Raw genomic sequence first — 13,386 nt, forward strand, 5'->3', positions numbered from 1 at the left:
CTTTCAGTATTTGTAAGCCTCTTCAAATACTGATTGAATTTCTAAGTGTAATCCTCCACAAACATTTTCCTTTGCTTAATCCCTTTGATTTTTGTAAGCACATCATTTGGAGTTTTCTCCTTCCGGAATCTATTCAGAAATGCATCCCTTAATGCTGCATAATCTGCAACATGCCCTATATTGAAATTGCTCAACCACTGCATGGCTCTTCCCTCAAGTGTCGCTTGGAATTATCGCATCTTGGCTTGCATGCCATACACTCCGTTAAATCCTCTAGCCTACCACCTTGTCTCAAATTGAGCTATGTGGCAATCGGGGTCTTGTTTGGACTTCCCGGAATGCGTAAATCCGCTCTAGCCACTGCTGCCATATTCCTTTGCGTATTTGAGGTCAAATGCCCTGCTGAGGTTAATGTTGATGCTGTATGTATTGAAGGACGTATTGGTATATCTCTTCGAATTCCCAAAGGGTCAAACTGCAACTGTCTTCTCACCACAAATGCTTGCTGCAATACTACTCCTTCCACAAAAGTTGGATTCAAGTGCCCAACTCCTCTAAGTTCATTGAAAAGCCCTCCATAATCCTCTATATCCTCCAATTCCTTTGTACTCTGATCTGACTCATCCTCCGAATTTTCACTTTGCATCCCACTATCTTCACCACCTTCATGCCCTTCTGCACGTTGATGCACACCGCGCTGCCCACCTTCTTGTGAAATACGAGTGAACAGGTTGCTGTAAATTCTCTAGAGCGAAAAATCATTCAGCATCTGACTTCCAAAAACATAATCACCAATGTAACTACCCCCAAAACCACTTCTCAGCATGGCACTCGTCCCTCCTACAGAAGAGAGCAAGCTCGACCATGAACACCCTTCATAAACACCGTGATCGCCAGTGTATTATGGTTACATAGTTGAACAACAGTTACACAGTTTTACTATTTCAAATGACATTTTGACATGCGATCTAACAATCGAGAAAATCAGAATTCACACTAAACTTAATCTTCACATCACATGCATTTCACTTTCTACATCACTGCTTATCTCACTACGCTCAGATATGAACTCGCAGAGGATCAGAATAGAGGAAATAAGTCAACACAGGTTGACAAACTGCATCTACATCTTTCATTCAGAAAATCCGCCATAGTTACATAATGATCCGCTTGAGCATACATGAGAACATAACTGAATCCCAAGCGTGCTATGAAAAGCTACGACCTTCCATTTTCAAGATTCTAAAAATCATCAAAATTGACAAACGTCCAAAATAGACAAAAGACCATACATATTACTAAAATGACTTCTTCTAAGGTCTTCTAAGGGTAGAAATCACAACACATTAAAAAAAAAAGTGACTTTCAAATATTTTTTGGTTGAATCTTGATCTCACCTTTTTGGCTTACGTTGAGGGGTTGCCTAGCCACCGATCTGTCCACTCAAAGGGAACAAATTGGGTTGGGTAGGAATGGTTTATAAGGCGAGAAGTTTCGTGACACTCTATTGGCCCCCTTACCCTATGGGAGATGCAGATAGATAGATACGCAAGGAGATATTGAGACTAGCCAAGACATAATACTGCATGTGGTGATGCACCATGGCTGATAAGGAGGTGGAAGGAACGACGGTTCCGCGCGATGGGTTTTCGGCTGCTGCTGCACCCCAACACGAGCACGATGGCATGCCTCCCGCCACCTCACCTCACGCTCTCACCTCACCTGGGCACTACATTTCTGCCTTCCAGGTCCTCACTCAGGCTCTCCCCTTCTTCCTCTTTCGTCTCCTGGGCTCTGCGCAGGATCTCACCATACCTTGTCCATGGGCACGGCCAGCAGCAGCAGCAGCAGGCTCATCCTCTCTCCCCCGTCTCCTTCTTCAAGTTCGGAGGGTCGGCTCCCAAGCTGCCTGCCATCGTTGAGGCCGGCGATCCAGTCCTGCACGAACCGGCCTCGCCTGTCCCTGTGGCCGACATCCCCAGCGATCACATCCAGAAGATTATTGACGACATGGTGGCCGTCATGCGAGCTGCCCCAGGTGTTGGACTTGCTGCCCCTCAGATTGGGATCCCGTTGCAGGTAGTGCATCCACTGGTGTGATAATGCAGGACATTATTCTGTTTGATTGAAGCTGCAAAAGGTTTGCTCGAAGTATTTCCTTCAGTAAATTTGCATATGCAAAGCAGGGTCCTCAAATTGGGATACTTTTGCAGGTAGAAGATACAGTGCTTTGATAATGCAGGACATTAATAAAGTTTGCTTGAAGCTAGCTCCTCAAATGAATTCACATAAGCAAAGCAGTGTTTGATGAAGCGTTTCAAATCTTGACTAGCACACCATTTTTGTTATGCAGTTCTGCAATATGTAGATACGAACACTCCCTGAAACCATTTCATAGTATTGTCATCAGGATAGTGAATGGGATCAAATACCTGCTAGTCATTGTGGTAGATGACGAGTGTTCTGGATGGAGCACGTGGATGAATTTGCACTAAATAGGGTATTGAAGTTTGTGGAGAACATTTGGTTCGATTCCTAACATGTGATTAGAGATGGGCAGTCTTTTCACATAAGAATTAAGGGTGCCAAAGTAATTGATAGAAGCTATAATTCTATCTGTTCTTCAGATTTCTCATAGCTTTTTGCTCAGGCCTGTTACAGAACTATCCAAAGGGAAAGCTTCCCTCCTTGAAAATCTGTCCAGGAGGCTTTCACATGTAGCGGACAGGATATTTTATTTAAATTGCATACTTTCCCAAATGCCATGCCCAAAGCTGATAGGCATATTGGAAGGTGCATTGTTTTGTGGTTGCAATGGTCATATGTTCAAGTCTTGTAGAGCACAGAATTTGGATCTTCCCATGCTTGGTGTGCTGGAGATTAGCTGGTCAATTTTTTTGAATGTAGACACTCTCCTTTTCACTTCTGCACTTGACATGTTGTTGAAATGCAGTCATGACGTGGAAATATTTGGACAAGTCTATAACCACGCTTAGTGTCATAGCGTGACAACCACGAAAGTTTTGAGAGTAGGAAATGTAAGTAGATCACGAACATGGAGAGAGAAGAGAAGAGACATGTAGATTGAATGTGGAGAAATAAGAGACAAATCTAATATGAACTGAGACTGAATACAGTGCTGCTACAGTTAGCCCGTTGTCGTGCTGCTATGCAGACACAGTGTGGAAAAATCTAGAGTGCATCGTCATTTGGCTTTCTTATTGATCTAGAGAGTCAATGCTATATTAGTCATTAGTGTTAGTGTCTGTAGTGTGGATGGTTCAAAAATACTAGATTTTTGGACAAGTTTAGCCTATTTTTTATTTTGGATATTATTTTTTGTAAATATTCAAAAGCTGTAGACAACTTCTAAAATAGGATGACATGTAAAAAGAAAAAAAGCAAGGGGCTTTTGGCCATTTTTGGGGGATTTTATGCAAAAAGAAGGATTGCTGAAATTGCACGACGTGATCGCAGTTTTACAGATAGCAAACAACACTCCGAACTGGGAGAAGGAGTGATCAGGGAGAATTCTGAGCAGGTGTCCTAGTATTTCACTCTCCTTTCGGAGCCAAGGAAAGCATTAGATTGGCAGTTTGGGCAGTAGAGAAGAAGCTACTGTTTGATGCACGTTTTTGGTCTACAAAGGTTTTATCTTCTCAGGATGCAGAAATAAATTGACAGGCTTTATCTCTATGAGTATTCTTCTACATTTTCTATTTCTTTGAATCCCTTCTCTTTCATCAATTGCTTTTCTTGAATCTCCCTTCACCCTACTGTCTTTTACCCCCGTGGCAAACTTTTGACCCCAAACGCTCCGACAGTGGTGAACTCGACAGGAAAGTTGGTAGCAAGTGTGTAAAGATAGTGGATTCTGCAGGTTCAAGTAGTGGTGATGCTTTACAACAAATGGTTGCTTTGTTGCAACAACAGCAGCAGTAGTAGTTGTTGTTACAATAACAGATACAAACTCGATAGAAAGCATAAATAATTGATTCCTTAGCTGTGATGCATTGTAGGCAGTGGGATAGGAATTGAAGCAATTTAAGGGTCAAAATGTTTCGGTCTTCATCCGATTGTATGAAGAAAAGATGTTTCATGGGATACTGTAGTATGTATGGAGTCGGTATTTCTTCCGTTTGGCCATGCATGCATTGCATGATGTTATTGATGAGTTACATAGAAGAGATGTTGATTGGGTAGCTTTTAAGAAAGCTTTGAGAGAAAAGTTTTTCTTGGAAGATGCAGGATTGGTAACTAAAAAGACATTTATAGATTGGATTGAAAAGCCCAATAAAGGGTTGGTTGCTATAGCTTTGCTCCGTAAATTTGAAAGTCGGTATGCGTAGTTGAATGCTGATGAGCAGCAATCATTGGAGAGTGAAGGCTTTAGATCTTGTCTTGCAGGAGAAGCTGATTGATCGTTTAGAAGATGTCTCTTTTGAAATGGGGCAGAAATCATATTGGGCTTATATAATTGAGACAGTGCATATGTTGGTAAAGAGAGAGCGGATGAAATTAACATGGGATACATGCACCACAGCTGCCAGTGCTTAGAAGGAAACTGAAATTGCAACCAAATTGCAACCAAGGTGCTTGTGGCTCTGGCAGAACAACTGGCTATACTTGTTGGTCTGGCTCTTAAAGGTGATGCTATGGATGAATTAATCAAAGGCATGCATGATTTGAGGCTGAATTCGACATAAATTTATGCAAAGGTCGAAAAATTGGATGTCAAGGTAGAAGAGAAGGGTTGGGCAATAATCCAAAGGCTGTATAGAGAGGGTTACAAGAGGAGATGCATTTGATGCAATAGTTTATATCATGATATGCGAGACTATGTAACCTATTGTGAAGCAAAAGCGAAAAAGCTAGTCTTTTGGAAAGATGAAAAAATGCATGTAACTTAAACTAGTCTTCCAATAAATCTAAATTTTGAAAATGGTGGTATGCAAAAGAGGTTGGAGGAGACGACTGTAAGAACAGCATTTGTAGCCATAGATGCATCCACATATGGTTTGAGAATTAAAAGGACTGAAGAAGCTCATAAAGCAGGCACGACTGAAGCAAAATCTCACGTTTGGATACATGCATTAGATTACATGGAAAAAGGCAAAACAACAAAGTCTGAATTGAATGATGCAAGTCAAAGTATACAAGGGAGAATAGGATGGAATGCACCAGTGGATTCATTTTCAGCCTATGCTTATTTGGCCAAGGTTCATAATCAAGAAGCTCTTGTGAAAGAAAAAAGAAGAAGAGATGAGGACACCATTGGTCCTTTCTCTTTAGGCCCATCTAAACGCATAACACAAAGTATAATGGAGCAGTAGAAAGAGGCTGAAAAAGCCATACCTGAGCATGTTATGGAGGATGCATCTCAAGAGAAGAAACAAGAAGGTAAGCATCTCGGTTACAGGTTACAATCAGATCTTGAGATTGCCACAAACCTTAAAAAGATCTTGGAAGATCGCATACTTGGCAGTAGAGTGAAATTCACACTTTGCGAAATTCTTGGAATTGCGAAGCATGAATTTCATGATGCAATCATTGATATGCTGAAACAAAAAAAACAGTTTGATAGTTAAGTTTTGTAAGCATTGACGCAAGTTGACAAAGACATAGAGAAACATCTTCAGAGGGAATATGATGATGCATGTAATGCTGATTTGAATCAGGTTGATATTGAAAATGGGATAAATGGGAGTGTAGACAGCAAGTTTGTGGCTGAAATTGGTCTTATGGGCAGTAGTAAGCATAGAGAGAAGGCTATGCATAATGGGGATGTCCATCAACAAGTACATGAAGAAGATGCTCATGCAACGTCGGTATTCTCAAGTCAAAAGAGAGCTTTGGGATGTAATGATATCCCTTAAGTGTGATAGAGAGTATTTTATGGGAGCTAATGTAGTGGTAGAGATTGATTGTCTACCTCTATTGGGCATGATAGTAAATTGCTCAACTCCTGATATTGCCATGTTACGGTGGATTGCATATATAAAGTCACTTAACCCTGGTTTTCAGCATATTGCAAGTAGAGAAAACCCCGTGGCTGACATGCTTTTACGAGCAAGGTTTAAAGTTGAAGAGGAGTTGATGGAAGATGAAGAGGACAATGTGATAGGTGCTGAAAACGACTTTATGACACAACAGGGAATGCAGCTGTTGTTACTACAGGTATAGATCTGAAAACAATAAGTACAACTGTCATAAATGCAGGTACATCTGTCATAATAGCAAATACAGCAGGTACAATTGTTGTGACAGGGATTTCAGCAGTAAGAAAAGAGCTTATAGCCATGGAGAAGAGATGGGCAGTAGAGAGAAAGCATAATCAATGTTATGCTTTAGTGAGAAAATAATTTTTGGAAGAGTTGTATGAGGATGATTGACTGAAAATAGGCCAATATCTCAGCCTCATGACAAAGAAGGCTGAGTGGTCTGAAGCTGAATTCAAAAGGATTGAAAGAAAAGCTTATGGGTTTTTCTTGAAAGACAGATATTTATGGAAGCATGCAAAGAAAAAGAGAGGAGCTCCAGTATGTGTATTGGGAGATAGGGCTTCTCAACAACAGGTGATGCAGGAGTTTCATGAAAGCTTATGGGCTGGACATAGAGGAGTTTGGGGCACATTTGCTAAGATCAAAGATAAGTATTGGTGACAAAACATGTATAAAGATGTGGAGCATTATGTGGAATTATGCAGTGTCTGTCAGATGTATTCCACGGTAAAGCATAGGGATGGGTTGCAACCGACTTATCCATTGTCTATGCATTACAAATGGGTAGTTGATTTGGTTACTACGCCTATAGATTTTTGGAATATGAGATATCTTGTGCTTGCACGAGAAGACTTGACAAATCAAGTGGAAGGGCGAGCTCTTAGTACAAAGACTACTCAAGCAGTTTGCAGGTTCTTATTGGAAGAAGTCTTTTGCAGGTATGGTTGTGTTGGTAAAGTGGTTGCTGATAGAGGAGAATTGGATGGAGATGAGGATTGTGACTTCTTTTCAGGATTGGGTATCAAGATGGCTTTAACTTCAGCCTATAATCCTGAAGCAAATGGCAAAAGCAAAAGGGGTCATCAGCCTATCATTAAGGCATTAGCAAAGTCGTGCAAGGACAAGATAAAAGAGTGGCCAAGAATGTTACCCTTTGCTTTGTGGGCTGATAGGACCACTCAGTGTACAGTTACAAGGTATATGCTTGCTGAATTAACGTATGGACAACAACCAATCATGCCTATTGAGGAGACTGTTGCTACTTGGAGTGTTCTACCATGGGAAGAGGGTTTGAATAGAGAAGAGTTGATGGTCCTACGTATTAGACAGTTAGAAAGAAGGCCTGAAGACATTGAGATAGCCATGAAAAAGCTAAAGACTATAAGGATCAAGAACAAGAATAGGTTTGACAAGCGACACATACTTCAACCACAAGCTATACAAGAAGGGGACTAGGTGCTGGTTTATGACAGTAGCTTGGAAAATGAGCATAGTGCCAGTCGCTCGCAAGATGGCAAAGTGGTGGTTTGGTCCATATGTGGCAAGGCTTGTTTTTGACAATGCTACCTATGCATTAAATGAGATGGATGGGATAGCTCTAAGGGTTCCAGTGGTTGGAAAACGTATCAATCTCTTTAAATGTAGGGAGTCTTTAGCATATGAGTTGAAGGAGTTGGATACTAAGCATGAAATTGAGAATATGGAAGAAAAAGAGGTAGAAGATGAAGACATTGATATGGCGGAGGATACTTCTTTTGACACTACAAATCCATGAGACTTTGGCACATGTCGGAGGATGTGCAGGTTAAGACGGGGTGGATGTTGTGCCGCCACACGGACAGTGTGAAAAACTCTAGAGTGCATCGTTATTCGGCTTTCTTATTGATCTAGAGAGTCAATGCTATATTAGTCATTAGTGTCAGTGTCCGTATTATGGATGGTTCAAAAATACTAGATTTTGGATAAGTTTAGCCTATTTTTTATTTTGGATATTATTTCTTGTAAATATCCAAAAGTTGTAGACAACTTCTAGAATAGGATGACATGTTAGAAAAAAAAAGCAAGGGGCTTTTAGCCATTTTTGGGGGATTTTATGCAAAAAGAAGGATTGGCAAAATTGCGCGACGTGCGATTGCAATTTTACAGGCAACAAACAACACTCGGAACTGGGAGGAGGAGGAGGAGTGATCTGGGAGAATTCTGTATAGGTGTTTTGGTATTTTACCCCCCTTTCGGAGCCAACGGAAGCATTAGATTGGCGGTTTGGGCAGCTGAGAAGAAGCTACTGTTTAATGCACGTTTTTGGTCTACAAGGGATTTATCTTCTTAGGATGCAGAAATAAATGGATAGGCTTCACCTCTATGAGTATTCTTCTACATCTTCTGTTTCTTCGAACTCTCTCTTTCATCAATTGCTCTCCTTGAATCTCCCTTCACCCTACTGTCTCTTACTCCTGTGGTAGACTTTCGACCCCAAACGCTCCGACACCGTGTATGCTGTTGGGCTACATCAGTGAGGGCACTGGATGGGTGTAGGAACACGAGCATGTAGGCAAAGATGAGTGAATGATGGGGATGGCGAACTGGCAATGATAGAGGCCAACATAGCACCGGCCTCTAAATAGGTGATTCCAACAACTCTGGTTGACCTCAGCCATTATGGCTGACTGAAATGCTGTCCGACTTGGCTGCCCAAATGTGCCTCAAATTTGGGACAGAAATGGTGATGATCAGGCCAGAAATGCATGCTGAAATTGCACATGACAAATGCACAAAAAATGACAGTGCTAGACTCCTCCGTCTCTGTTAGACTTCGATGGAGCTCACAAACATGGGGGTGGCAAATTGGCAATGATAGAGGCCAAGATAGTGGCAGCCTCTAAATAGGGGACTCCAACAAATCTGGTTGACCTCAGGCAATATGGCTGACTGAAATGCTATCCAACCTGGCTGCCCAAACGTGCCTCAAATTTGGGATAGAGATGGGACAATCAGGCCAGAAATGCATGCTGAAATTGCACATGACAAATGCACACAAAATAACAACAGTGCTAGACTCCTTCCATCTCTGTTAGACTTTGATGGAGCTCACAACTAGAAGATGACGATATGAAATACTTGTGTAAATAAATACTCTAGCACCAAAGATAACACAAATGCATGACAAAAGACAAAGTGATAATGGAAGAACATAGTGGTGAAGAGTAACACAGAGACAATGAACATTGAAGAACGAAAAATGAATGAGTACGATGCTAAATGCAGTAAACACACTACGTAGACTGAATACAAAACGTCGAACTCTCGCATCTTTGAAGGACCGGGGCAAAGAGATGAGTTGGAGAGTGTGTTGCACTCTGTATGGAGCCTGAAACACAGCAAACAGCCCCTATGAATGATCAAGAGCTGCAAACGCGGATCTATGTGTTTGGATCAGGCTGAAGAGGCAGTGGCAGCTCATAGACAATGGGCAGCAGGCTGAGACTGATGAAGGAGCAGCAGGTGACAGTAGGGACTGCATAATGCAGCCTTTTGGCCGCCCTTGGAAAGTTAGTGATTGCTGAGAACTGCACAAACAGGCTTGGAAGAAGCTTTATGCAGCAAACACAGATGTTTGGAGGCCCTCAATCTAGAGTGCGAAGACAAAATTAAATGAGTCACCAGCAGCAAACAAGGTATCTAGGCTAAGATGATCGATTGCCAAGAGCTGGAACCAAAGCTAGCGACACCACGAATCGAGGTATCCGCCAAGGAGGGGTGTAGACAATATTGGAGATAGGGTGCCAATTGGTGGAGGATCTGCGAAATGATTAGGGCTGCGTGGAAGAGCACACCTTTATTTATAGATGTGCGGCTCCTCTCTAATTAGGGTTTGGCTTATGGGACATAGACACTCTAAGAAAGTTCAGTAATTTAATGAAAGTTTGATAATCAGCATGTTTTGGGTGTTTTAAAGAGCTAATCAATTTGTAATGCATCTTTTAGCTCAACACCCCCTTTGAGGCCCAAAAGTGGTACCCAAGAGGGATTGCAAAGCACAGTTCAGCCCATAATATCGTAAGGCATCCCACACCAAAGTAGCCAAGGTATGGGACAAAGGATGCATGTTAGTTGTCCAATGGCCTATCAAGACTACTAAGGTGATGGTTATCTCACTCGAGGAGCCCAAAGGGTCACCCCAAAGAGGCCAAGGGATAGGAAAAAGGTGCTCGTCGGCTGCCCAATAGCCTACTGAGACTTGCAAAGGTGATGAAATTGCTTTTATTTTTTCATTTTCATTTTTACTTATTTTTGGGTGTGCTTTTGTTTGTTTGTGTCATTTCAAGTATTTATGCCCTTGAGGGAAGAGTAAGTAATGGTGAGATACATCACAAAACAAAAATCTATTCGAACCACCCATGGGTGTTAGCAATGAAGAATGTATGGAGAATATGTAGACTGTGGTATGGAGAATATTGTGATAGAGAGTGCTATCTATAATCTGAGCTATTGCGAATATGGTGGATCCAAGTTGACCACTCTTTGATGGAAAAGAGATACATATGCACAGATGTGTGTTTACAAGAATAGAATCTCGATGCATGGGGTAATGCAGGATGTCAGGTTGAAGCAAAATGCTACACAATGGTGCCACTTGGATAGTAACCTTGTAGGGGAATTATTCACTTGTCTCAAGCACTTGTTTACAATCATGATCATCAAGATGCAAGATGGTACAAAGGTAGAAATGACCAAGATCTTGTAAGCACCAAGAGAAGACTGATGCGCTCTCTCACCATTGGATGGTGGAAGGAGAAGCAACCATCTGCGAAAACACTAGATCTTAAGGGTAAATAATCAATGCTACCTTCTAATTGTTGTTGGGCTCAATGTATGAGAATCAAATTGTATTAGACCCATGAAATCTCATATGGTTTGTAAGCACCATGGTAGTCAGATATTGCTCCTGCTTTGTCAGAATCTTGTGGAGCAAGCTGAGAGACCCACTCCTACTCCGTTTTCGGTAAAAAGGTTGTTTAGGAGACTAAAGTGGTGAGGATGAGTTTGAGTCCATCTTCCCTTCAAGGTTCTTTGGCTTGGATATCGAGCTTTTAGATTGAGGCTTAGATTTCTTTAGAGAGTACCTAGCTCTAATACCATATAAGAAATACTTCATCACCAAGGATAACACAAGTGTATGGCAAAACACAAAGTGATAATGGAAGAAAATAGATATGAAGAGTAACTCAAAGACAATGAACAATGAAGAATGAATAATATGATGCTCAATGCAACAAACACATTGTTTGCAAAGTGGATACAAATCCTTGAACTTTGGTGTCTTTGAAACACCAAGGTAGAGAGAGGAGCTGGAGAGTGTGTCGTACTCTATATGGATCCCGAAACACAACAAATAGCCTCTTTGGATGGTCAATAGTTGTAAACATAGATCTACTTGTTTGGATTGTAGCATTGTTTTTACCAAACTGCAAAGTTATGTGCTTCTTCAAGCTTCTTTATGTGCATGAGATTACTGCTGTCATTGCTGCCAGCCATGATTTTCAGCCCAAATGTGACAAAAAAAATCAGCAAATGCAGGTCCAAATTGTCACCCAAGTGACCAAGGTACAAACAAGTATCCACCAGTAATAAATGACCACATAGAAGCACAGATTTTAGATCTGTAATTAAATTTTTAGAAGCACCAAACCATGTGCTACAGAATTCTACAAATGATTACAGCTGTTCTAAGGGCATACGCATCACATTACACGAGAAATCCCAAATTTTAGCTGCAATTTCTGTTGTACATGTATCCACGGGCATAAAATTTGACACGCACGGTCAAAAGCCCCAAAATTTTTGTGCTCAAAGCATCAACCACACATCTGCAATTTCTCTACCATGCATAGAACATGCCAATTTTGCCAAAATAGAGCAATTTCAGCAAAACCCCCAAAATTTCCAAGTGTTGGATGTCCAAATTACATGGAATTGAACCTGCATGTACATAAATGACCAAATGATGCACAAATTTTGCCCAAACTGCAAAAACCCCAAATTGCACGGGGTCCAATGTGCATCAATGTCGAGAAATTGGGTAAATTTCAGCCCAATTTGTGCATGTATATGAAAAGCCCCAAATGTCAGAGGCAAAATGTCACAAATTCTTGCAACTTTTGAGACAGATATCATTGTTATATCTTGCTCACACCAAATCTGGACAAATCCCCAAAATTTCCAAGTCGTGCGTGCACTAATTTTAGTGAAATTGAAAGAATATCACTAAAATGTGAAAAAGCCCCAAAATTCTCGGGCAAATGTGTACCGACTTTGCAATTTCTGAGTCAGATTGTCCAGCTCTGTGTTAAGATTCCCAAATTCGGAAAAAGCCCCAAATTTTTGGGCTTAGATTGCATGAAAATTTGAAAGTGTATCTCAACGCGTGAATCCTCGGTAGGGGAACTTCAAGAAAAGAATTTTGAAAGAACAAAAAGGTTGAATGACAGGTCCGTTGACCCGCCGTGTAGATTGCCGCTAGTGGTTCATCAGAGCCATCATCTCGTCAGCTAGCCGTTGCGTGCGGAGGCCGCCGCTAGTTCCGTCGCTTGTGCAGCTTGCCAGCTGTTGTCCGACACCCTGCCCCCTTTGCATTGGTCACCCATCAATTGCTTTACAGGCGCCATCCAGTCCCATTGCAGAGAAAGTGCTGCCCGATGCCACGGCTACAGCTCCTGCTAGTCGCTTGTCCGACTAGCAACACGTCAGCTGTCTGACGTGACTGATTGCTTCACGACTGCTTGTCAGGTCAGAAAACGATCTCACGACCTGCTCGCTTGTCTTGCTCGAACTCCGAGAGATACGAATGCCTCAACCGCAGCTCTGATACCAGTTTGTAGTGATGGGGTCGGCATGAAGATCGAGACAGTCGTTCCTTATGCGCGGAGAGACAAAGAGTGAGAGAGAGCAGAGTAGAGGGTGTGCACGATTTTTGGGTACAATGACGAGTGTACCACTTTAGGTTTTTAGATAGATATATATATGTGTAAGTACAAGTGCTAAGGGTGTGTTCACACCCGAGCACATTTAAAAGCATGAGGGCCTTTATTCCCAACATCTCCTTCAAGCGCTCTGTGTGTCTTGCATTCGGAGGCTCCACCTTGTTAGCATCATCATCAAATTGTTGGTGACTGATACTCTGCACCCACTATATATATCTAGTGTGCGTGATCATGTTGTCGCTATAACTGAGCAGCCAAGTGTGTCTTTGTGGCACAGCCTATTAGGACACATGAGTCAAACTAGAATGAAAGCGCTTTCTCGTTTGGGTTATTTGTTGTGTTTGAGGTATGCTGATTTTGATCATTGTGATAATTGTATTTATGGCAAGCATGCTCAAGTATCA

The 13,386-nt window shown here is 41.7% G+C and overlaps 1 protein-coding gene across 2 annotated transcripts in view; it reads left to right on the plus strand.

The window, feature by feature from the left end:
- Positions 1–1,522: 1,522 nt before the first annotated feature.
- PDF1A (peptide deformylase 1A) overlaps positions 1,523–13,386 on the plus strand; it is a 37,034-nt gene continuing 25,170 nt past the window's right edge. The window contains exons 1-2 of one of the 2 annotated variants that reach the window (XM_087701186.1): positions 1,523–1,748; positions 1,840–2,079. In XM_087701186.1, coding sequence (XP_087557312.1) covers positions 1,602–1,748; positions 1,840–2,079 — 387 coding nt within the window. In that variant the 5' untranslated portion in view covers positions 1,523–1,601. Of the gene's footprint in view, positions 2,080–13,386 lie in introns of both variants that reach the window. The other variant, XM_087701185.1, reaches the window with a different exon arrangement.

The sequence above is a fragment of the Lygodium microphyllum genome, chromosome 20 (genome assembly GCF_053477565.2).
Source record: "Lygodium microphyllum isolate KBCC chromosome 20, Lygodium_microphyllum_v1.1.10, whole genome shotgun sequence".
Taxonomy (NCBI): domain Eukaryota; kingdom Viridiplantae; phylum Streptophyta; class Polypodiopsida; order Schizaeales; family Lygodiaceae; genus Lygodium; species Lygodium microphyllum.